General features: G+C 48.1%; 1 protein-coding gene across 2 annotated transcripts in view; it reads right to left on the reverse strand.

Annotated features, from left to right (window-relative positions):
- Nucleotides 1-5,505: 5,505 nt before the first annotated feature.
- Nucleotides 5,506-24,368, reverse strand: part of MDGA1 (MAM domain containing glycosylphosphatidylinositol anchor 1) — a gene marked incomplete at both ends in the record, with an annotated part of 137,747 nt that continues 118,884 nt past the window's right edge. Inside the window, 5 exons of one of the 2 annotated variants that reach the window (XM_084202017.1) lie at nucleotides 5,506-5,597; nucleotides 6,730-6,838; nucleotides 7,488-7,618; nucleotides 21,557-21,691; nucleotides 22,870-23,022. In XM_084202017.1, the coding sequence (XP_084058143.1) occupies nucleotides 5,506-5,597; nucleotides 6,730-6,838; nucleotides 7,488-7,618; nucleotides 21,557-21,691; nucleotides 22,870-23,022 (620 nt within the window). Of the gene's footprint in view, nucleotides 5,598-6,729; nucleotides 6,839-7,487; nucleotides 7,619-21,556; nucleotides 21,692-22,869; nucleotides 23,046-24,368 lie in introns of both variants that reach the window. The other variant, XM_084202016.1, reaches the window with a different exon arrangement.

A 24,368-nucleotide genomic window follows, 5' to 3' on the forward strand; every position in this document is an offset into this window, starting at 1 on the left:
GATGAGCAGCTATCAGTTGGGCCAAAACAAACACAAATAATGGCAACAGCCTACAGAGGGTCCTGCTGTTGCACACTTGTCGTTATCAACAGGGATGCACCCCCATTGAGGGCAGCCTGGAAAAGACAACATATCAGGGCAGTTTAAAGGACCAAGGGTGGTCTTTCCCAAAGCCAGGAGTGCCAGGAGGCCTATCCTTTGCACAGGAAATACTCACAATGCAACTGCTTGCCATCATTGAAAAGCAGGGTCCTTCTCCCCGGGTGCAAGAGCTGGGCATCAGTAGGGGCAGTGGTACAGTGTCCCACCAGGCACAGAGCCCCTGTGACAGGCTCCAGTGATATGCCACAGATATCTGTGCCATTGCTAGGACACCCAAAGGCACCCAGGAAGCAAAGGGGTGCTGTAGCATTTCCAGAGAAAAATGGATATCTGCGTGGTGCTGACAGACAAAGACGACTAAACCAGCAACATCCTGAAGCAGCAGCTTCCTGAGCTCTCTGATTTAACAAAGAGCTTTGTCTCTTCAAGTGGGGTGAGGTGACACCATTTACTCCATGGAGGAGGGAAAATGCCCTGGTTCCTTTGCCTGTCCCTGCCTGGGGCAGCATGAGGACCCCCAGCAATTGCCATAGATAAAATTCCCTGCCTCAGCCTCGCTAATGGGGAGCAGGCCTTGCTGCTGGCAGTGCCTTGCATGGGGACCACTTCATGCTGAGACAAGGCTCAGGGCAGTGGTGGAGGGATGCTTCTCCCACCAGCACCAGGGACTACCCCCCCAGGCTGAGAAGCACCTGATACCAACCCAAAAGCCCTTCTTGGCACAGAGTGTTGGGACAGGCTGAGGAGGAGGAATCCAGACTCTGCTCTCCCTTTGGTAGTGAAGCAAATTTCTTGTAATTTTGGAGTACTGCACCCACAGGATTTTGTATAGATAGAAATTAAATTTCAATACTTTGGCTAGCAATAGGGAATAAAATACGATTTGTATCATGTTTACTAAACTCATTCTCATATCTCTAAATTATTTTTGCAAAAAAATTACCAGCCTAAATATCTGAAGCCTCCCTGTGCCCCAATTTTTCCCTGATTGCTACCACATTTCTTTCCAGAAGAAAACCAGTTCCCAGAAGAAGGGCTCCCTATCACTGTTGCTACAGCTGTTCTCCAGGCAGCACACTGTGCAGCTCTGCTGGAGCAGCTCTGCACGCCTGCCAATAACAGAATCCCAGAATATGCTGAGCTGAAAGCGACCCACCAGCAGTTCCCAAACCATTTGTGCGCTATGCAAAGTTTTTCATATACATGAAACAATTTTTCACTCTCGTACAGCTGGGAAGAGTTGCACTCAGGTGTTCCTAATTACTTAACTCCAGATCAAATGGAACATATTAGGTCCATCACTTTCCAGTGGCTGATCTTTGTGGAAGAAAAAATATTCTATTATTATTACCAGCCAGGAACTGCATTTCAGGGCAAGCAGCAGGAATTGATGTTCATATTGTTAAAAGCCATGGATTAAAGTTCTGATGATGACCTTCTATTTGGACTTGCACCGAGCTGTAGAAAATTAAAATTATAAAGTACATTTTTCAGAAGATGATGAACAACTACAAAAAGAGGTTTCAAATGTAAGTTTCTTTGTAAGCCCCACTTGTAACTACAGAGTAGCATTCACTACTTCTAATATCTACAACTTATACCCAGGAGCCTGCACACTCACATATTTTCTGTTCTACACCCTGAAAAAAAAAGAAATTGAGTATATATCGGCTAACACCCACACAGCATTCTTCCTAATGTATTTCTACAACTACCAAGCAGAGGTCTCCTTGTAAATAAAAGCAGTCTCTTAAATTTATATTGCACTTTTCTTCTGCAGGGACTTTCATACTATATACAGAAATAATATCCACCATTGCTGAAATGCAGCCACTTCTGGAGTGGAATAAAGCAGCTACTTCATAGGCACAGAGCAACATAAAACATCAGGAAGAGAAACATAACATTGGGACTGCAACAGATATTTAAGAGGACAGACAGTAATTAAGTTTAAGGACTGTAATTTAGCCAGAACAGTGTGAAAAATGTGAAGGGATCTTTAATTGGAAGGGGTAAGAAGCATGGCTTTACATCTCACCTGGGATGCATTACCTCCACAAGGAGACTTACCTCTCAAGCATGGGGGCAGTAAACCACAAGTACCACTACCCTCAAAGAAGAGGGACCCTGCCTACCCTCCGCCCCATCGCTGCACAGCTTCCCATCCTTGCTGCTGAAGTGCCTCTTTCCCCTGACACCATCTCTCAGCACATCTGCCAGGGAGATGAAGTCTCTCCTGTTGTCCTCAGTACTTTGGAAAAGCAGGGGCACTTGGGTTAATGACTTTTCCCCAAACTCACCACCAGCTGCTTTCTAGCCAGACATAAAAGAGCAGAGGTCAAAGTGGGAAGGGGCTTCCTGAGACTTTTACTGAAGCTGAAGTTCACCTGACAGCAGGAGAAGGTTTCACCTCTGGCTGGGACAACCTCCTTGCTCTGCCCTGCACCTACAGCCACCAAAGGGCTTCTTGCCCCCTGTGCCACGGATTGATGTGCTGAGGCTCTTGCATCCTTCCTCCAGGGGCTGGCAACAGGGCCTGGACTCCCCCCCTTCAGGCATCCCTTTCTGAAAGTGTGGTGCCCTTTTGCTGATACTTGCCTCATGGGTAATGCTTTGCCCATCATCCCAAACCTTCAGGCTGCACCTCCCCAGCCCCACAGCACCTCTGATGCCCACATAAACACCAGCAAAACCTGGGTGCTTGTGCAGCCTGGGCTGAGCAGTCTGTAGAAGCAAACCCTCAAAGCCTCAGAGCTCAGAGGTGAGATGGTTGCCCCTGGCTATCTCTTACCAGTGGGAAGCACTCCTGTCTCCACCCTCTGCCCAGCAGAAGCCTCCTGCCACCAGCAACACAACACAAATGTTTTGCTGCTGGCAGATCAGGAGCCATTGTGAAGCTCCCAAGTGCCCCTGGGAAGCACGGTCTCTCTCCTAGGAGTGAAACTGGACTCTTACTAGGAGCAGGGTGATGCCTTCTGACCTCCAACAAGCGCAGAGGAAAAGCAGAGCACAGGGCTGAAAGAGCTCAGCCTAAAAAGGCAGCACTGGCCGTCCATGAGAATGGCAACAGACAGCAAGAGACAGAACTGCTCCCACTGCATCCCATGGCACTGCCTGGCCCTGGGCAACAGCCACGGGTTTCCTGGCCAAATGTGCACTGTGATTGAGGTCTGGGCTCTGCAGGGAGGAGTGGAGACAGAAAAGACACGGTCCCAATTCTTGGAAATGGAGAAAAGCAGAATGAGCTGCCCTCCCACAGTCTTGCAAGGCCTCCTGTGAAGAAGGCCCCCTTGTCCCTCAGAGCTGATGCCCTTTCTCTCTCTGAGGGTGGCTGGATCTCCTGGGAGTTAAGTAAAAGCTTTCCCCCTCCATCAGTGAAGGCAATGAGGTCCCAGCCATGGCTGGAAGCTGAGCAATGCAGGAGGCAGTTAATACATTCAGGTGATTTCAGACAAACATGGCTGTCTTAGAGAATCAGAAATGGGTAAGGTGCCATGGGTACTGGGTCTTCAGTGAAACAGCTATCTTATCTGTGGCGGTCCAGATAAGGATTTTGGATGGGGTATCCCTTAGGAGGAAGAGTCACACTTAATTAATTGTGAGTGTGGGCTAATAAACCCCAATTCATAGCCTTGTGGGGCTAACTCTGCCCTGTGCAGGGAGGTAAGTCATGCCCAGAGCTGCCTCCAGATGCAACAAGGCTATCACAGCTCCTGTTTGGCTGGGGCAGGGCAAATCCTTCTCCTGGGGGTTCATCTGGAGCAGCATGTGCCTCCACCTTGAGGAGGTTGGGCCAGACCTGCTACAGGTCTGCAGCAGAGAGAAACACCAGCTTTAACCACTCATGATACCATCAAGAAAAAGGTGAATTTCCCCCATCCCTGCTCCCTTGTTCCTCAGTGGCAAACAGCTCCACAGCTCAGCACAAGCCCCTCTTTCAGGCCAACTTCCTGCCCGAATCCTTCTTGGAGCAGTTTCCTGCCTGTTCCACCGTTCAGCTCCTCTGCCCACTGCCCTGGCAGCGGAAGCTGAGCGCCTGTGTGGCTGCATGTGCTGACAAAACTCAGCAGCCTCAGCCCTGAGCAGTGATGCTGTTGCCACCACTTGCCCACCCTGCAATGGTGAATGCACTGTGTGCAAAAGGCCTCGGGAGCTGAGAGGGGCAGCATTGGAACTGCCTGAACTGCCAGCCCAGGGGTTGAGTCATGAGCACAGGACTTGCTGCCTGGCTAAAGAACATTTAAATGCCTGACTCTTCCCATAATCCAGAAAAATTGAGGTGGAGGAAGTAATGGAATCAAACCCAAAATAAATAGGTAACAAAATACAGGCAGAGAAGCAATTGTGGGTTTAGGGCTTAGGCAGCTGCCATCCCAATATTCACAGAGGGAAGCCAATGTGCAACTGCTCCACCCTTCCAGTCCCATCCCGTCACATCCCATCCCTCAGCCCCGGAGAGACCAGATTTTCTGTCTGCAGCTCAGACCTGATCCCTATCCAGCAAGAGTGCTGGGAGACAGAAAGAGGCTCTTGGAGGCCCGTGCTGCAGCTGGATCCAGGCAGGACTGCACCACTCGGCGTGGTCCATGTCATCGGTCCCTTCCTTGCTCCATCTTCTTCGGGGCGGGCCATGAGGAGAAGCACAGAGCGATGGGGAAAGGCCAAAGCAAACCACACCGGGGCAATTAAGTACGTGAGAGCCTGGGAGATGAGGATGGATGGAGACACTGAAGCACATGCGGTGCGAGGAAAGGTGCTCCAGCCGCCGGCATGCGGGCGGCTGCTGCCCCACAGGCGAGGCTGGCGCTGCTGCAGGGAGCTGCAGCTGGGGAGGGGCAGCCCCAGCCAGTGGGAAAGCATGAGGAGACAAGGGGAGTACTGCAGGATCTCATCCACTAAGCTGTGGGCTCTGCAGCAAAGAAGGTAACTGTTCTGGTAGAAATTTGTGCTTTAATATATTTTTGTTTGTTTGTTTAAAACAAGTTTGCACTTCCCTGAGGAAGCCCTGTCCGACATTCCCAAGGAAACATGGGTGTGTTTTTTTTTCTTCTTTCATTTGCTCTTCGCATTTCTTCATTCCCATTTTTTTGTGTTTCATTCCTTCTTTTCTCCATGTGGGTTTCTTTCCTTCCTCTCTCTCTCTCTCTCTCACTGTCTCTCGTGCACGTGCTTTTTAAAAAAAAGTTTTGTCTTTATTTTTAAATTTTGTTCTAGACACTATGACTTTCTCAAGGAGTGCTCCAGTTCTGAACCAGATCCCTTTGCATGGTCATGCCTGTCAGTCTTTGGTAACATATGGACACTTTGGTGTGCCAGTGAGGAGGGGAGGAAGAGGAGCAGAGGTGGCTGAGTAGGAAAGGAGCAGGAATGTCTTGGTCCGAAGACAGGAGCGCTCGCTTGCCATCATCTGAGCAGCACGTAAAGGAAGAAAGTCAATGGGCCACAAAGCCAAGGGCTGTGCAGGGCTGGGACACCGCTTCCTGGAAGAGCAACAGCTGCCAGACAAGAAGGGAGAAAGAGAATTAGTGATGGGACAGACAGAGACCTCATCAAACAAGTCAGCACACATCTATATCTTCTCCCACCCTGAAGGATAGAGTTCCCTGATCTTTTGGAAGATACTTTGAGCCTTTTCTGGATGTTCTCAAGGTTCCCCAAAATGAACTTTGGAAAAAAGGTTGAGTTTTAGACTCTTTTGCAATCCATTCCTTTCTTCCCCAGAACTTTCAGCCTCAGTCAAACAAAAGACTCTCATTACGTTATGGTTATATTCTAGGCTAAAAGAGACCTTTAACTGCACCTAAAATTTTGAAAATTTTAGAGTGTTCTGACTTTTGTTTCCCTCTTCTTCTCTGGAGTTAAGAAAACTGCTAGAAGTGACTCTTACTCTGAAGGTTTTCTTGCTTCAAAAAGAAACAAACCAAACTGACCTTGCTCTCAAGTTCCTGTCTGGCTCTGGTTTGCAGACCCTGAACATCTGCTCTCTGGCCCACCTGGGGCACGTTATGGAGGGCACAGGCAGGACTAGGGCAGGCAGCACACCAGGGATTCCCTCCCAATGCCTGTGCACACACCTCACCGTGGCTTCAGTCCGTGGTGCACCCTAGTGACAACAGAGCTGTCTCCATTACTGCAGTGCTGGCATCAGTTTATGTGGGTGGACTGGCAAGGGGCTGGTGGGATCCAGCCTGGCAGTGCCTCTCTGCTCAGATGGCAAAGGAAGAAAGCACAGCCCGCCCTTGTTCCACGCCTCAAAGAGCAGATTGGTTTTTTTCTTGGAGTAGGACTGACTTAACACTACAGAGGCCATGAAAGCCTGCAGAAGGTCTTTCTCTTTTCAAAGCTTCCATAACTAGCATTTCCAGGAAACGAGGTATTGCAAAAGTCCTCAGCTTACTGGGGATGACACCTCCCAGGTGTTCCTTTGAGTCTTGCTAACTCTTGACTGCATAGAACAAGCCCCAGAGTCTGACAGCCCCTCTGGTGACTTCTGCTGGTGGGGTCAGCCATCCCGCTGAGTCCCACCAACACGACAGCGTGCTCTGGAATCAGCTGTGCAGCCCTAGCACGTGCATTTGTGCATGCACTCCTGCCAGCTTGTTTCCCTCTGAGGCAGACCAGTCTCACCCTTATTCGGTCCAATTGGCTTCCTTGGGCAGTCTCCCTTTTTCAGAGTGACGTCATCGATGGCAATGTCCCCCTCGTAGCTTGTGCCCCGGACACCTTCAAAGATGATCTACAAGCAGAGCATGGGAGAGAGCCCAGTGTGAGGCTGCAGGTGTGGAGGGCCCTTCCTGCACTGCAGGGCTTCGCACAAGTCAGCAGGACACAGAGCAGATCTTATCAGGCCCCTAAGAGAATTATTTCCTTCCCGTTTCTCCAATATTCATAGGCTCTGGAAAGCCAGATCCCACTGTTTATGGGACCAACCTCTTTGTACTGAGCATCTGTGCAGCAAGAAATGAACATTTGAGCTCTGCTTCATTATGTGTCCTGCTCTAACAAGCCAACCAACACTGAACAGAACTTGCAAGAGTAACTACATTCTTATTTACTATTTTGAAGTATCCAAAAGCACACTGGGCATTTTGCCACAGTGCCACAACTTAACCAGCCTGTACAGGGCAGCTCTCACAAACATCCTTACAACAGCAAAGTAGCCTGTTGGGTAAAAACCTCAGCCATAAAAGCAGCCCACTGTCTGGGTACACATGAACAACTCGAAGAGCACATACAGAGTGCCCAGCTCATTTCCACAAGAGCTCCCAGTGCCCTCCCTTGTGCCCCACCGGTCCCTGTGCCACAGAGGAAGATGTCTGCCAGGAAATCTACATTCATGGCCCACGGACAGGGCAGGTGGCTCCTTGACTGAGGGCTTGGCTTACCTGGAAGGGCCCAGGGGGGTTGATGGGCACATGTGCTTGCTGCCACACGTTGCCCCGATTCCCACTGAGGGACCAGACCTGGGTGTCGATGGCTCGCTTGTTCCGCACGCGAACTAGCAGGTTCAGGGAGCCTGCAAGAGAGAAACAGGGCTCTTGGCGTGCTGGGGCAGGCAGCCAAGCCTGGGCTGGCTCCTGGCACAGCTCTGGACTCAGCCTTGAATCACGGCTGTAAGCCCCAGCTGGCCCAGGGACAGCCGGCAGAGCCACAGCGGTCATCTCTGAAGGGATCCAGCTTTCTCCCGTGTTCATGGGAAAGTGCCACTGGCAATGTTTCATCCACCTGGCCTTTCCTAGGGAAGCACAGACCCAGACAAAGAGGGGCAGGAGGAGAAAGGAGAGGTGTGTAGCATGGCATGAGAAGGGGCTGGCAGAAATACTAGCTGCCAGGGACCTCCAGAGGCATCCCATCCAACCTCCTGCTTGAAACTGTCTCCTGCTCTCCATGAGGGCAGCATGGCTTTGCCTGGCCAATCTTGAACTTCCCTGAGGAAACCAATTTTTATTACTGTCCAGTATGAACCTCCAGCACTACCAGTTGTTGACACTGTTCCTTATCATATAATCTAATACTATGAAAATATTTTGGTTCCATTATCTTTGAATTTGCCCTTGAAACAGTTGAGGGCCAACAGCTGATAGCAACCTCCTCTTTGCCAGACTTATCAAGTCCAGCTCCCTTAATTTCTCTTCCTAAGGACTTCTGCTCCTGGCCCTTGACCATCCTGATGCCCTTCTGCTGGGCCCCACCAAATTCTCCACATTCCACTTGAAATGGGGAGCCCAGAACACGTATTTGCCTCCCCCTGTTCACCAGTGACACCTGAAATAAGCAGTGCAGCTAACAGGGCTCTCCCTGCTCTTTCCCTGGCCATCAGCTGTGGAAATACGACCAGTGTCCTCATTCACCACTTGCCCTGGGAGCAGCCTTGGAGTGAGCAGCTGTTCTTTGAAGCACCAGACAGTGTTGCCTGTTCCACACCACCTGGTACCATCCCAGCCCAATGTTTTCAGAGGTTCACAAAGATCCTGCGAATCAATGATGACTTCAAGCTCTTTCAAAAAAAGCAATTCCCAAAAGGTTTTGTCTATCATTAAACCAAAATCAAAGCCAACAAATCTCAAAGCATTTCCAGTTCTCACTTTGAAAACAGTGTCACAGCTTCCTACCCTACACCCACACACAAAACCATCTCAGTTTGTCTTACTGCAGCATTTCGTTAGCATGCCCTCAGATTACTTATTTTCCTTTTTTTTGCTTCAGTGAAAAAAAAAAAAGAGTTAAACATTCAGTCAGGGTTGACCTGAAACACTTTTTTTCCCTCAAGAAATCAATCAATCACAACTCTAGTCATGCTGTTGCTCATCAGGGTTTCTGGTCTCCATACACAGATATATTACACCTGAGAGTAGGGAGGAAATAGTAACCCTTACTTATCCATCTGTAGTCTATCTGCACTTGGGATGCTGCCTTCCCACATGGCTATACCCTTTGGAAAAGCAGCAGAATGAGGTCAGGGGAAGAGACAGGGAAACAGACTTTCCCGTATAACCTTCCTCCTACGTGATTCCCCCAAATCCTTCATTCTTGGCACAGCCACCTTAGGGGCACTGTGTGAAGGACAGGCACCTGGAAATACTCCCATCAAGCACCTGGCTGTCAGAAACTGAGAGATACATCCCAGGGAGTTCAGATCATGATAAAGATGATGAAATGTTTAGATTCTTAGTGAATGACTTACAAGAAAAGGTTATAAAATGAAAAATATATATTATTTCATGAAATGAGGATAGAAAACACAGTATTGTCTGGAAAAATTCAAAAGCATTAACTGTAAGGCAAAATGGAAAATGTATATTATTTCATGAAATGAGGATAGAAAACACAGTATTGTCTGGAAAAATTCAAAAGCATTAACTGTAAGGCAAGCTGAGCAGGCTAGAGGAAGGCCTGGCAGGACACAGACAGCATATCCAATCCCCTTCCCTGGTGATACTCAGTTTGGGATGCACACCACAACCACAGACAAGGAGAAAAATCGCTTGTTTCTCTCTCTCAAGACCAGCTGGCACTGCACAATATTGGGGGATCCAAGCCAGTGAGACCTCCCTCCTGGAAATCCAGTGCCACAGATAAGACAAGTCATTATAGGAATCTCTGGCAAAACCAGCTTTGAGTTGCTGATTTCTTGGCATCTTCCCTGCCCCCAGCAGCTTCCTATGAAGGAAAATCTCTCTAGGATACCTAGCCCTCATGGAGCCCCTTGTCCAAACTGACAGCTCAGGCAGGAACTACATAACCCCATAGATCAATGTCAACAGGAGTGTGTTCAGAGCAGCTAATTACAGACACCAGGGCCGGTGAGGTGAGGGATTGAGAGCAAATGAAGAATTAATATGAAGCTGCTAGCAAGGATTAAAAACAACCATTGTCTATTCTATCCTCATTTGGGGACTTGTAGCTAGGATTTGCTGCACAATAGCCTGGCTGAGTAGTCAGCACTGGGACAAATCACGCAGCGAACGAACTTTGATGCCCTAGGAAAAAAGCAAAGGCGAGATAGAAAGAAACCCAGAGAAGCATCTGGAATGCAAATTAGTGCTTCCAAAGCACTGGCTGTGAATGCCTGGCCTAAACCCAAACCAAGCCTCAGCACATCCTGGCTGACAGCTCCGTGTCCTTGCAGCATCAGGAAAAACAACCTTTTGGCCCCCAAATTCCCTAGTACGACAATACTGAATATGAGCAGGCATTCTTCAAATGGTTTACAATTGGAAAGGAATCTCCCTTATCTACTCACAACATGCAGTGTTTCAGTGCTGTCTACACATGGAAAACTGAAGGTCAAAACAGAGGAGCAGCAATCCCACGGCTACCTTAGAAGTCAGTCAGAGTTGTGAAGGGCAGCCAGCTCTCACAGCCCTACCTGCGATCCCTGCTAAGTTGTAGAAGTTCCCTGAGACTGGGAAGGGGCTACAGTACCTCCATTTTCCAGTAACACTGTCACTGGGAATATGCTTCTGGGAGGCATGGAGGAGGCTCCTGGACGTGAAACAGCGATGAAACCTCTATCCCATCTGAACTGAGTCCACAGTGTTGTAGATGTTAAAGTTTGTGCAGCTCTTCTACTTTACTTCCTTCTAACACCTGTCAGTCTGCCACCAGCTGCCATTAAAGTTTAGGGCACATAGCCTGTGATGGAGGTACCTGTAAATGAACCTCCAGATCTGCACTCTAGGCAGAGCCATAAAACATTGGAGATTTGGACTATGGGAGTCTCCAAGTCATCTTCCTTTCCAGTGCCTACAAACTGAAGAACTGAAGCGTGACCTGCTCTCCAACTCCTCATCAGTGGAGATGAGAAAGACCCATCAGTGCCAGTTGCTGCAGTCCCCCTTTTTGCCTGGTTTCACACTGCAATCATGCCTGGTTTCCTCTATCAGAGTCCAAAGACAGCTGGACAGTTTTGTTGCATATTTCTCTCCTTGTTGCCCCGTCCCCATCTCCCCTGCCTGGCACTTTCTAAGGGCACCTGCTGGTGAGGCACACAAAAAGTTAGACCATTTATCTGCTGCTATATCTCTCCAGCCGACCAGAGAAAGACAAACAAAAGGGAAATCCCAGGACACCAAGAATCCTGTTGTTACCTCTTCCCATACAAGGCAGTCTTTGCATTTGTCTTGTAATCTGTATTATTCCTTCTTCCCAGTCAAAAGGGAGAATAAAGGCAAGTGATGAGTGATGAGGAATTAATTACAGGCAGAGCCAGCTGTACCTTCTGCTGGCTGCCTTGAAGACCAGAGCTGGCATTTCAAAAGACTGGCACTCACACAAAAGACCAGCTGTGCTGCCAGATAGAATAACCCAAGGGATGCCTTTAAATGTTACCTTCTCACAACAAAAAAAAATCTTCACTCAGTTTCCACAGGAGGGGGACTTCACTGTCACATTGAATTGCAGAGTAGCTCCAGAAGAGCTGGTGCAGGGAGCAGTGGAAGGGATGCAGGGCCTGTAGGGGCAGGACCATCAGCACAGTCGGTGTGGGATGGCAGGGAAGGTAGAGGTTTCCTCGGGAGTTCCCTTAGGGAGTTAATGCAGGGTGATGGGGTGGGGAAAAGGCTAAGGAACAGCTCAGTTTACATGGCTCAGATGGAAGGCAGGCAGCTGGAGCAGTCAGGAAGCAAAGGGAGGATGGAACTACGCACAGAGAGATGGGGTGCCATGCCAAGTGCAGCAGAGCTCTGTGGGATGGGTAGGGAAGGCTGCTGGATCCACAGGAGCCGGCACACAGCCTGGTCTCACTGCAACTGCCTGCTGCACTCCTGTAAGATCCTTGCTCCAGTATGGGGCAATCTCAGGAGATCAGCTATTGATGAGAATTGCCAGCTGCAGCTCCAGTTTAGATTTGGCACCCAACTGGGAATTCAGGGCTGAAAGCCCCCATGGAAATTCCCATGGCATTTCCAGTGCAGGCAAGATAGAGTGAGGTAAGAAGCTGACTGATTGGAAAAGACATCCAGTGGCTAGAAAGAGATTCACGGTGTGGAGAGGACTGAGACCTTGCACAGCTTAGCAGAGTCACCTGTAGACCCAAAATGAGGGCTAAAACCAATCCAGGGAGAAAAGAGCTCTTACATTTTCTAACAGGGGCTCTGAGCACTTCTTTGAGTGTTTAATGTTAATGCCACTGATCAGAAACTAAAAGCCCAGAGCTTAGTGCAGGCAAATACCAGGAGCCAGTGCCAGTCTCCAGAAAGAATCTATTACTGTTTATAATCTCCACAACAAACACAGGTTTCTCTCTCTCTCATTTAAATGGATGCTAATGAATAGCAGTCAGCATCAGGCTGGGTACAGAGCTGGGGGGAAAGTTATTGCTCTGAGAGCTAGAGAGCAGAGGGTGGAAAAACAATTGCAGCACAGATAGAGATGCAGAAATAATACCAAGTGGTACTGACTCATAATTTCTAGGAATGCAAGTTGTCTTTGTGCTGTGGTAGGATGTATTTACTCATTCACACTCTCTCAGGATGCTTCACACACTATCATAGGAGGAGTAAGACAATTAAAGCCTCTGGGCTGCTTTCCACTTCTGACTACAGAGAACTTTTATTTCTACATGTCTGTCACTGTTCTCAGCTTGGTGTGCAGGGTCCCCTCTGTCCAGTCCTAGGGTTACTGCACAGACCTGTATCTGCAGCCACCGCTTCGCTAACTTCAGAGCAGGAGGGCTCAGAGAGCCCATCCTGGTCAGAGTTTGGAAAGCTCCATGACCCCGCCTCTACTCACAAGGCATCTGCGTTGGGGCATGGAGAACACTCAGCCTGTGCTGCCAGCTGATTGCTGTGGGACACTCCATGCTCCGGTACAGGAGGGAGGCTACGGAGAAAGGAATCAGGGGAATCAAAACCTCCTGTTTCCCGTTGTATCTAGGACTTTCTGGGGATATAAACAGCAATAAACTAAGTTTTGATTGCCAATGTTTCCCCTACGGCAAACCTGTGAAAATTACTTATATATGGCTACAGGGAATTTTCTTTGGAGCTAACTGTGGATTTCAAAAACCCAAAGAAACAAACACATTTCCACCTCTGACCTCCTAAACCATCATCAAATGAGGCTGGGCTTGAAGCAATATTCCCTGACATGGCAAAGCCAATTGCACAGATTGATCTATGATCCATCACTATCTATCTGACCAGTCTGACATCTATGGGAACTTTGGGATGGAGGGAATGTACCAGCAGAGAAGCAACAACACTCTAAAAAGGCAAAGGAGACATATGGCTGGGCTCCTGGGGAGACACACTGGGTGGGGGGGACCTGTCTGCCCTGCAGACAGTGGGGTAAGTGCATTGTCATGGCTGTCTCATGATGGGGAATAATGGGAAGGCAGGCAAGCTACAGCTATAGCTCCTTCTCTCCAGCATATCCCCACCTGTCTGTGTACACAGAGAGCAGATGGTGATATGGCAGGAGCAGACTCACAATGGAGCTATGCTTGAGCTCCTTTGCTCATTTGATCCACCAGTCTAATTAGAGTAACTGTTAGCATAGAGATACGAATGATACAAGACTTCCACCTTTGATACTGTGTTTATAGAACAAAATCCTGGGACCCCTTTTCATGGAAAATTCCCTGAGAGGCTGTTTGGGACCAGTAACAGGCTTTCTATGTGTGGACAACAGGTTGTGGTTTAAGAAATTCAACAGAAAGAGAGAAAGGTCTCCACGCTCCATAATGTTAAATTCATGCTATCTCAGAAGAACAAAGGCCCATCTGATACGCAGCTGGAACGAAACAGAGGGAGGGCACAGGGAGGGTGACTCAGGGGTAAGTTCAGAGCTGGTCACTTGTTGGGGCCATGGCTGTGTAGGAGCCCAGTGCTGCTGCTGACTCAGCTCCAGGCAGGGCCGGGGGAACTCCAGGTGCTGGGCAGGGAAATGGATGCTCTCCTTCATTTCTCTCTGCAGCTGCTGGCAAGCGGGATGGGAAGATGCCAATGGGGGCAGCTCGTTCCCTCTTTCCCGCTGTAGCTGCTGGTCCCCAGAAGTGCTGGATACTACTTCAGCCTGGGGGAAAAATCATAGAATTGTCTACTTTGGAAAAGACCTTTAATATCAAGTGCAACCATGAAAACTAAGAGTATGATAATGTCTTAGGTTGCAAATGCAAGATGTGGCCGGGGGTGTGTATTCCATTGCCATCTGTTGGAGGTGGGGCAGTTATCTTCTGTTAATTGGGCTAGCTGTTAAAACCAGGTAGGGCAGTTTTCTTTATATCTTCCACAACCAATCCTCCCTCTCCAGGGAGGTATCTCCTGTTAACGGGCCATTGAATCTCACTGCATGACTGATAAAATTACATCATCCTACTGTGAGACACTCCACCCAGGGGGAGGAGCCAAGAATTCCTACCTGGATATAATCTGAGATTTGGAACACCTTAGGCAGCCTTTTCCACTGCATTCCCAGAGGAAGACCAGGCCCCTCTGCACCATCATTGGACCTTCAGAGGAAAACTCCACCCTTCTACAGGATCACTCCTTCAACAGAACCACATCTGTCACTCCAGGAGGATTGCAGCCACCATTTACGGACTGCTACCAACATCCTGACCAACAGAGTGTCAGGTCACATTCTGACTCTGTCAGCATTGTCCGGCATTACTGCATTTTTATTTGTTTTTTCCTTTATTATTTTTTCCTAATAAAGAACTGTTATTCCTACTCCCATATCTTTGCCTGACAGCCCCTTAACTTCAAAATTATAATAATTTGGAGGGAGGGGGTTTACATTTTCCAATTCAAAAGAGGCTCCTGCCTTCCTTAGCAGTCATCTGTCTTTTCAAACCAAGATAGATAAACCTAGGAAGAAGGAGTTCTTGCATAGGCAACTTTTCCCAGCAATTTTGTAGACCTAAGAAGCAAAGTGAACCATAGTTCATTTGTGAGGTCTGTTTGCTCCTTGTTCACCCTCTGTTTCATGACATGCCCAGATGCCTTCAGGCAATGCTCTCTCTCCTCCCAGCTTTGATAAGGGGCCCTTTGATCTCTGGCACTAGAGACAGCTGGGTCCTTTGCGGAATTCACGTGCTCAGCTCTCAGGCTGAGAGCACGCACTGTGCTCAGCACTCTCAGACAAGCTGAAACAAAGTCTGCTTCATAGACACTGCCAGGTTTAAAAGAGCACAACAGCCAGATGGGACTCTGCCTGTCTCCCTTCTGTGGGCAGGCTTTGCAAAGACCTCAGCAAGAAAGGAGAGAGCCTCCCAGAGCCCCCAAAATATAAAAGATGTGTGTGAAAAGGCTGCTGACAAAACCCCTGCAGACATGGATATAATGTACTTATGCTGAGGAAAATTTTGCCTGTCTCCTCTCTATCCCTATTAACAATTTCCCTATTTCCCCATCATCACCCTGTCCGTGGTGTCTCAGTCCCAGGAGCCAAGCACAGCAGCTGCAGGGCTGCAGGGCTTGGAGCAGATGGGCTGTTTTACTGCAATGCTGAAGCCAGTGAGACGGCAGGAAGGAGCAGCTGAGATCACATATTCTTCCTGCTGAACTGAGGACACCACTCAAAAGCTGTTCTCTGGCCTCATCCTCTGCCTGACCCAGGGAGATGTGAGAGGATGAATCGTTCAGGCCTCAAAAGTGACTTGCTGCAGGAAGGCTGTTTGTCAAAACAGGCTGTGCTCCCAGCTTTGAGCTCATTACAGCTGGGATGCATTATAGGATGCATGATTGCAAGAGACTTTCCCCACTTCATGCCTTGTGGTTTTGCACCACAAAACTTCAAGGTGACTACAAAATCATGTCTGGTTGAAGTTAAAGTACAGACAGGGATGGATGCACAAGTAGGGTACCATAGTTTGCACTCTGTCCCCATAGCCTTTCTCCTGTCAGAACACCCAGGGGAGGTGTCCAGATGTGCACCTGCAATGACCAACAGTGAAATAATTAATGGTCTATGGAGAGAATAGAACAGTGACTAGGGAGTGCTAAAGAAGTACCTGGATATGCTCTGAGAGCTCCTGTTTCCTCTTCAGTGTCTGTTAAGTTTTGTATATATCAATTTCAGAGTCTGAATAATTGATGCAACACCTGATGTCTCAGGAGATGATCAGGTTGCAGTGTATCCTTACAGCTCCTCAACTTCACACAAGGCTGCTGCTGTGATTAAAGTCTGAATGGAAAGATGTTCTGCTGAATGAAGGGAGCGGGGACCACAGCAAATGTCCATCAGAAGAATAACTGTCTCCAATCAGGTGATCAGGAGCAAAGAAAATCTGTGTGGATTCAGGGCATCTGCAAATGAATGAGTGCCAGCAATCTGTGCTCCAACAGCCTTCCCAACAAAACCTGCAGCAGCAAAGCAGTCAGACATTCAACTGGAAAGACAGAAGAGGGTTTTTGAAGAAAGCAACACTTCAGTGCCTATCTGTGCTGGGGACTTGATTCAGTGATGCCCTTTTAGGGAGGGGCAAGGAAAGGCAGGGATCAATGAAGCCGCATTCAAGGTACTAAACGGAATGCCTGCATCAACATGAAGACACAGTATTTGTGGAATGAAAATGACATGTAGCCAATCCACATCTGAACACCTTTCCCTCATCTCTATGTCTTCTTCTTTAGATGTTAAGCTCTTTGGCTTAGGGATGATCCAATCCTACATATCAAACATGTCATTGTTTGTCAGTAAACATCTAATGAAGGTATAGGCACATAGTATTTACTGGGCTCCACCAAAAGTAATTGAAAGGAATTCTCTGTCCTTGGTTATGCAGGAAGTTTGATTAGATGATGTATCAGTACCATTGGGTCTCAATAATCTTTAAATCTTTACCTTTAATCCAAAATTCACAGAATCCTTGACAGAAACAATGACTTAATCTGTCTTTGGTTCAGGGTCACTGTATTGAACTTACAGAGGCTGAATGACACTTTACAAATATGTAGTTTTACAATCCTTGCTCACAATCATGATATTTGACTAACCTCCCAAAAAACCCATGCAGATACTACTAGAATAGACCTCTATCTATCCAAAGGGTCCATACCACAGCCCACAGGAAGGTGCTGGATCTCTTAACAGATCATTAGTCAAATACGTATTTATCGATGGCCAAAACCACATCTGAGTAAGTGGAAAAAGAATGAGCATTAAAAAAATTGAATGCACTTTTTCATTACAAACTTTTCACTTAACTCTAAATGCAACTTGTTTTCAAGAGCCTGGAGGGAAGTGAATCATACTCATGAGGAAAATCAGCCTCTCCTCTATCAATCCAGTGATGTAATCCCTACTGTGTAGAGTAATTGCACTGGAGATAAAGGCATGGATTTAATGAACGACACATTTCTATATAAGGCAAACTTCTATATTTCTATATAAGACAAACACCATGTATCCAAAAGAACACAGCTACCTCCAGGGTGCCACCAGCATTACTGTGCAGTGGCAGGATGCTGTGTTCATACACAAAGTTTGGGTAGGAACGAGGGACCTGCGATGGTGAATCTCACAGAAATGATGCCTTTGTGGTTCCAGCTGGTTTTTCATTGACAGAACTGGTACCTCTTAATATGTGTGACCTGACAGCTCTGGCTAACATGACTTGTCAGAAACAAGCCACGTGGCACCCACTGGCTCCTACGTGTGATCATCCACCCTGGCCTTTTAGACACAGTTCGCACTGATTGTCTGATCTGAGCTGAAGAAGTAAAGAAGCAATTCAGTTTGACAGGCCCTCCAGACCTATAATTCCTCCTCAGCAGGAGGGCTTCAGTGGTGGCACAGCCCGTGTAAGTGGCCTGCCCACAACCCAATTCCCTCTGTGAAACAGCCATGGCTTTCTTGAACTCCAAGCAATCTGATCAGGTCTCATTGTTTCCAGTGACTCAGAACCAAACTCCTCAGTCAGTCCCCAGCACTGCTCCTCATGGGATCTCAGAATAGAGTAGAAGAGAAAAAAAAAGAAAAGGGAAATTAAAGAAAAGTTGGAAAGGACCTGCAACCACCAACTGCCTGACCACTTTGATCACCTCTCTAGGAAGCCCATTCCAGTGTCCGACGACCCTTTCAAAAAACAAATTTGATCCTTCCCTGATGCAGTTTTGAACCATTCTCATACACCCTGTCATGGGATTCATCGATCTGCACTTTTAACCCCTTTCCTTCCTCAAGAAGCTGTAGAAAGCAACGAGTACTTTATAATTTTATTGGAAGCTTTCCATCCTGATTATACATAGACCAAACTTAGCTGGGTGGTCAGAGGGTCCGTGTCAGCACTGGAACAATCACACCCTTAACTCTCCATTCAGTGGCTGAAATTTCCACATCTCTCTCAGCAACCTTCATCCTGCGAGCTGACCATGAAGACATCTCTTGCTGCAGGGCCTGCAGGAGCATCCAGCAGTGAGCAGGAGGCTGCACAGATCACAACCTGGCTACCACTGAGTGAGGAGGCACGAGAGAAGGACGCCAGGGGACTGTGGTGGAACTAGTTTGTCAGGGAAACTGTCCTCTTAAATCATCCCCCTCTGAGGCAGCCCCCAGGAAGGGAGGAAGAGGAGTTTGATGGCTGAAGCCAGGACTTGAGGATTTGCTCCCAGCCAACCTGACAAAGAGGCTTTTTGAACTTGGCAAATAGTTGCTAGCTGCCATGCCTAGTTTCTTCCCCTGAAGAAAGCAAACAATTCCTCAGAATCACAGAATCTTCTGAGTGGGAAGGGATCCACAAAGATCATAAAAGCCCACACAGGGATTGATGCCACGATGATGGCATCATTAGCCCCAGGCTCCAACCAACTGAGCCTCATTTGACATTTCCACACCAGCTGCAAGTAAGACACTCTTGTTCTTGAATGCTTGGTGGAAATGGGATTTCTTTTCTTCTCCTCCCCCTGATCTTCGCGTTGGGGCTGGCAGGATCATAGGGCAATGTGAATGTTTGCTACAGAGGGGGCCAGAGGAAGAAAAACAGATGACCAAATAACTTCAGAAGAACGGGGATTGCCTCCAGGGAGCTCCCCTTCATCCTGCTCTCTCATCAGCTGAGAGATATTCAACAGCATCCTACTCTGCTAGTCACTGAATATTTTATATCACGGCTACAACCAGCGCATTTGTATTCTGTTTCTCTCTTTCGTCATATCTATTATAAACGAGTAGTGTCTGGGAACTCTCCCAGGGAAGATTTGCCTGGATGGCTACGGATATTTTATAGTCAAATTGTGAGAGTAAACCAGCTTTCAAGTTCTGTAGTGGGGGGGAAAAAAGGTAATAAAAGAGTTATTAAAAAATAAATAAATGTTGGCATTTTATACGGCTACTTTTTGTAGCGACAGAGCTTCAGTTTGCTCCACGATGGAGGCTTGGAATGGAAGACACCCTCTTGCTGGCATTTTCTGCTGGCAAGAGCAATCTGATACACTCTTGCTGGCACCTGCCTTGGCAGGACTGTGCTGGCACTAGGTGAGCCAGGGGCTGTGGCTGTGGCTGCAGGCATCAGGGAGAGCCGGGTCTATGGGAAGCAAGGCATGGCTCAGGACTGCACCAAGCCCACCTGTGCCTTCACATTGCTGCACATGTGAGATGGATGGGAGGGCAGGGTCTGTCTCCTCCTTTCACAGGGGAAGTCTTACTGAGTCCTACACCCTCCTCTAACCCAGAGCTGAATAAACTTGTTTTGCACTAAGAACTCTTGAGAGGACTATAGCAAATAAGGGCATCAAGCCTGGCATCAAGGTACTGAGTTTCAATATATGGTGGGTTTGCCGGACCAAGTCATGTATTTCACAGGCCAAGAGAAAAAGGACTTTTTTCTCATTTCATTCTCTTTCAATCTCTGTCTAATCAGTCTGATTTTAAAATCTGCTCTCAGCTCAGCAGCACCCACCATGGAAATCATATGGCATTAAGGAGTCTATCCACCTCACAGAAATTTATCCTCTTTATGCAACAAGAGGAAAAACAGGGATCAAACAGGGGCCAAACCATTGGGTATGAAGGGAAAAACCAAAAGATATAAAAGCTGTCTGAATATGAGGAACAGAAAATGGCACTTAGAGGCTCTCTTAGGAGTCACCATCACTTTTGGGCAATTTGTGGGTAGAGCAAATCAGTAAAGAGTTAAAATGCTAAAAAAACCAAACAAACAAAAAAGTAATTAATTGATTCTCTGGCATGTCCAGTCCACCCCATCTCTAGAGAGCCCACCACAAAAGAACTGTCAAACCAAGCTCTTTTCCAAAATCAAGAAAATATTGATGAGCTTTTACTTCAACTGTGAAATCAATGTGGAAATCTGACATAAGAAAAAAATCAAGAGAGGCCTCCTCTCCCCACATCTTTTTTTTGCCAATCTCCCGCCGGTCCGGACCACTCTTCATCAAAGAATGAGACCGCTTTCCCAGCCTCCAGGAGAAGACAAGCAGGAATTAGGCAGCAGAGCTGACTCACCATAAGGGCCAGCTGCAGGGACTACATGATTTTGACAGACAGCATTAGCAGCTGGACTCTGTCAGCTAAGCAGGACCAGCAGCTCCAGGAAAATCTGGTTTGAGCCAACACTGACAATGCTCTGCCTGAGCAAGCTGCCACCGCCGGCATGACTACAGCATGGAGCAGCTGGTCTCCAGGGGGAATCCAGGTGTGTGAAAACACCTCTGACCTAGCCCAATTCCAAGTGCAGAGAGCAAATATGAACCCTCAAAACACAGACACAGATGGAGACCTGCTCAGTGAACTGCAGCCCAGCTCCTAGCCCCGACACTCGTGGTGTCAGGGTTTCAGCCTTGCCCAGATTTTGCAGTTTAACCTCTCAGCCGTGCCACATGTGCACAGAGATGTGGCCAGACTCAGGAGCATGTTCCCTCCCAATGACATCTGCAGTACTGAGCAGAGAGAGGTTAATTAACCCCGCTTATTGAAGGGCGGACACATTCCTGCCTGGGCCCTGATTTTTCAGTCAGGCTCTAGTCCAGCAGGTGATTAATAACCCTGTGTGCTGTGCGAAGAGTGCATCTATTATTCAAATTAATGAAATTATAATCAAGAGGTGACGAATTAGCAGCTGCTCCTTGACTGGATATGGAAACTCATTAGTGTGCCAGGCGCTTCTGCGGTGCTCGCTGCACTCGAGGCTTACAGGAGCCAGGCAGAGCAGGCAGCCCCTTGGCCCAGCTGGGGGAACACACATCCTGAACCCCCCAGAGCTCTCTGGTTCACCAAGCCCCTTCACCCTCTTCTGCTGTCCAATGGACAGACTGACTGTAAGGTGCTGCCCAAGGATAGCCTGTGACAGCCTCGCAGCCCTGACACCGCTGGGCAACGGGACAAGTATTTGAGTGCAGCAGCCCACCCTGCTGCTGGGTGTACTGGAGTAGGACTCCCACCCTCTGGAACTGCTGTTCGCAGGCACAGCTGCTGGAGCAAGAGGCTGGAGATCCGAGATCTTCCCCAAGAGCCCACAGGAGGCTGAGTGGACCCTTCCCCAGAGGGGACTCACCAATGTGCTTCCCGTACATGTGGTAGTAGAAGGAGACGCAGTAATACTTGGCAGTGATGTTGTACAGGGGGCTGATGAGCCGGGCTTTGTCTCCTGTCACCCGGGGCCGGGACGCCTCGATGAACATGTAATAACCTGCAGAACGAGAGGGAAAGGTGGGCAAAGGCAGCATGCACTGAGTCTCCCTTCCTCCAAATGATGGGATGCCAGTGTGGCTGGGAGACCACCCCTCCTCTGGGAGACACGGCCTTGCTGTGCCCAGCCGCTCTGCACCCACCGTGATCCTGGCCAGAGACACTCGCAGGACACCCCCAGTGCCTCCCCTGCCTCGGCAGTATTTAGGGAAGCACGGGAGAGACAGGCATCTGCAGACCTGCTGTGGGCACACGTAGCAGGTGAACCCCTGCACATCTGTCTGTGTGGACAAAGAGCCCCAAGCTGGCTGCACTGTGCAAGGAGAACACCAGAAAGAGAAACCATTCCAGACTAATTTCCCTGCCTCAAGTAGAGGGAGAGAGGGTTCGGTACATGTAGCCTGAACAATATGGTTGTCTAAAGAGAACAATACCAAGGCAGTTGTTAACAGCCCAGGGAGGAAGAGATTAGCCATTTAATTTGTTAATGTCATTTTCAATGCTCAGTCAGGTTGGGTGCACTGAACACTAATGGGAGGAACCATTTCCTTAGCGGGCCATTGGATGTTTCCCATTTTTTTCTGAATTCAAAGATATGTGTTTGCATACAAATTTACTTTTCTTATTACAGAAAGAGGGATGTAGCATCCACATAAACTGGGAGCACGCGCTCCACACACAGCTAGGGTGAGCAATGCATAACACCAGTCTCCTCCAGCTACAGGTGAGGCTTCCTGCTGCCCCAGAGGCAGCTCCTGTCTGGTCTCTCATGCTTCTGTGCTTGGTACTAAGGAGATCTGTTTGCATCCCTGAAAATTTCTTTGAGGAAACAGCTCGCTAAAACCTACAGGGCCATTTCTAGGTGTTAGAGATATTCTCCTAGTTGTTTATCCATTTTTTTCTTCAAAACAAGCATCAAACAGTGCAAGGGCACCAGGCATCAGGCAATTAGCTGACAACAAGAACTAATGCTCGCACGATTCCCTTCAACAGAGTTGTGGGTGTTTTAATTGTGCGTTTAATTCCAATCAGTAACATGCAAATTAATCCCTGCACCCCATGTGAAGTAGAAAGCAGATCAGCCCTCCATCAGCTCCCAGAGCTGCCAGGCTCCTGACAGGAGGTGGTGTGCGCCTCCCCTCCCCTGCCAAGCCAAAGGAAACCCGGGCTCGTGCAGACCCTCTGGCGTGCCGCTGATGTCCGTGGGGGGCCCCGTGTTGACGGTGCGCTTGGGGTTCTGCGTCAGGGCGTTCTGCCGCGTCCAGTCAAAGTTGTCCATCTTGTCCTGCACGAAGCCGCAGATCTTCTCGTCCTCAAAGCGGCAGGTGTTATCTGCGGGGATGGGGAGGGAAGGGCTGCTCAGCTGTTGCTTTTCCAACACCCTCCCCAAGCTGCCTGGGTGCCCACAGCAGTGCCGGGCCACCACTGAGGCTCTGGGTCAACCCAGGGCAGATGGGCAGCCCCTGACCTCAGCCTCAGGAGGGGGCTGAAAAGGAATGCATCATAGAAATCATAGAAATCATAGAAATCATAGAAATCACAGAATAGGTTGGGTTGGAAGCAGCCTCAAAGTCCATTCAGTTCCAAACCCATTGCCATGGGCAGGGATGCCATTCACTAGATCAGGCTCCCCAGGGCCCCATCCAACCTGACCTAAAACACTTCCACAGATGGGGCACACATAACATCTCTGGGCAGCCTGTTCCAGTGCCTCACCATTCTCTGAGTAAGGAATTTACTCTTAAAATCTAATCTAAATGTCCCTGCTTTTATTTAAAAATGTTCCCTCTTTTCCTACCACTACCCATAATACACCAGTGATCAGTGTTACTACAGAAGTGTTAATCCAGGCTGATAAATGTGATGGTCTCACAAAAGGGAAAAAAGCTATTACGGCTAAAAAGATTCTCTGAGAGATCTGAAGGGGCAAATGTAGAGGAAGGTAAAAAGACCACCAAAGGCAAACTGGCTACAAGGGCTTTTATATCAGAACAACTTGATGGTAGAATAATTTCCTCAGGAGAGAGGAAAAAGTAGCAGCAGATGACCCCTCTTCAGGCTATATATTTAACTAAACTATGACACACATGAAAAAAAATCAGCTGTGGAGAAGAGGTCAGCTCAGCACGACAAACGTGTCATTTAGCCAGAGTACATCTAATTTACAGCAGCTAAAAAGCACATTTGATTTTGCAGCTTATGCTGGTTCCCCTAACAAAATAAAACATGTAGGTAAAAGATTTTTATGTAGGATCAACCATATGTGCAATAGGGCTCACTTTTATTGCTACCACAAGACTGTTAGACCCTACAGCAATATTGTAAGACAGATGAAAAATCTCGTGCATAGACATAACCCAATATGGACTTGCAGAGACTGGAATGAATTGGACATGACCAGGCTGAAGATTGTAACCTTTGCGTTAAAAAGGTAGTTTTGAGTCACAAAAGCAAAGGTCAAGAACCTGCTTTACACTCTCGACACAATAGGAGAGGGATGGATAAAACAGGGAAAAAAAAGAAAGAGAAAACAGGTCCAAGAACCAATGTGAAAACTGCTGTGTTTTGAATAGTCCCTGGGCAGAAACCAGAGCTGGAGAATGAATTAGAAGTGGGATCTTGGACCTTGTGAGTAAGGTAGATACAGCAAACACAGATATCTTTAATTGCTGCTTTTA

This window comes from Fringilla coelebs (genome assembly GCF_963513975.1).
Source record: "Fringilla coelebs genome assembly, chromosome: 3".
NCBI lineage: Eukaryota > Metazoa > Chordata > Aves > Passeriformes > Fringillidae > Fringilla > Fringilla coelebs.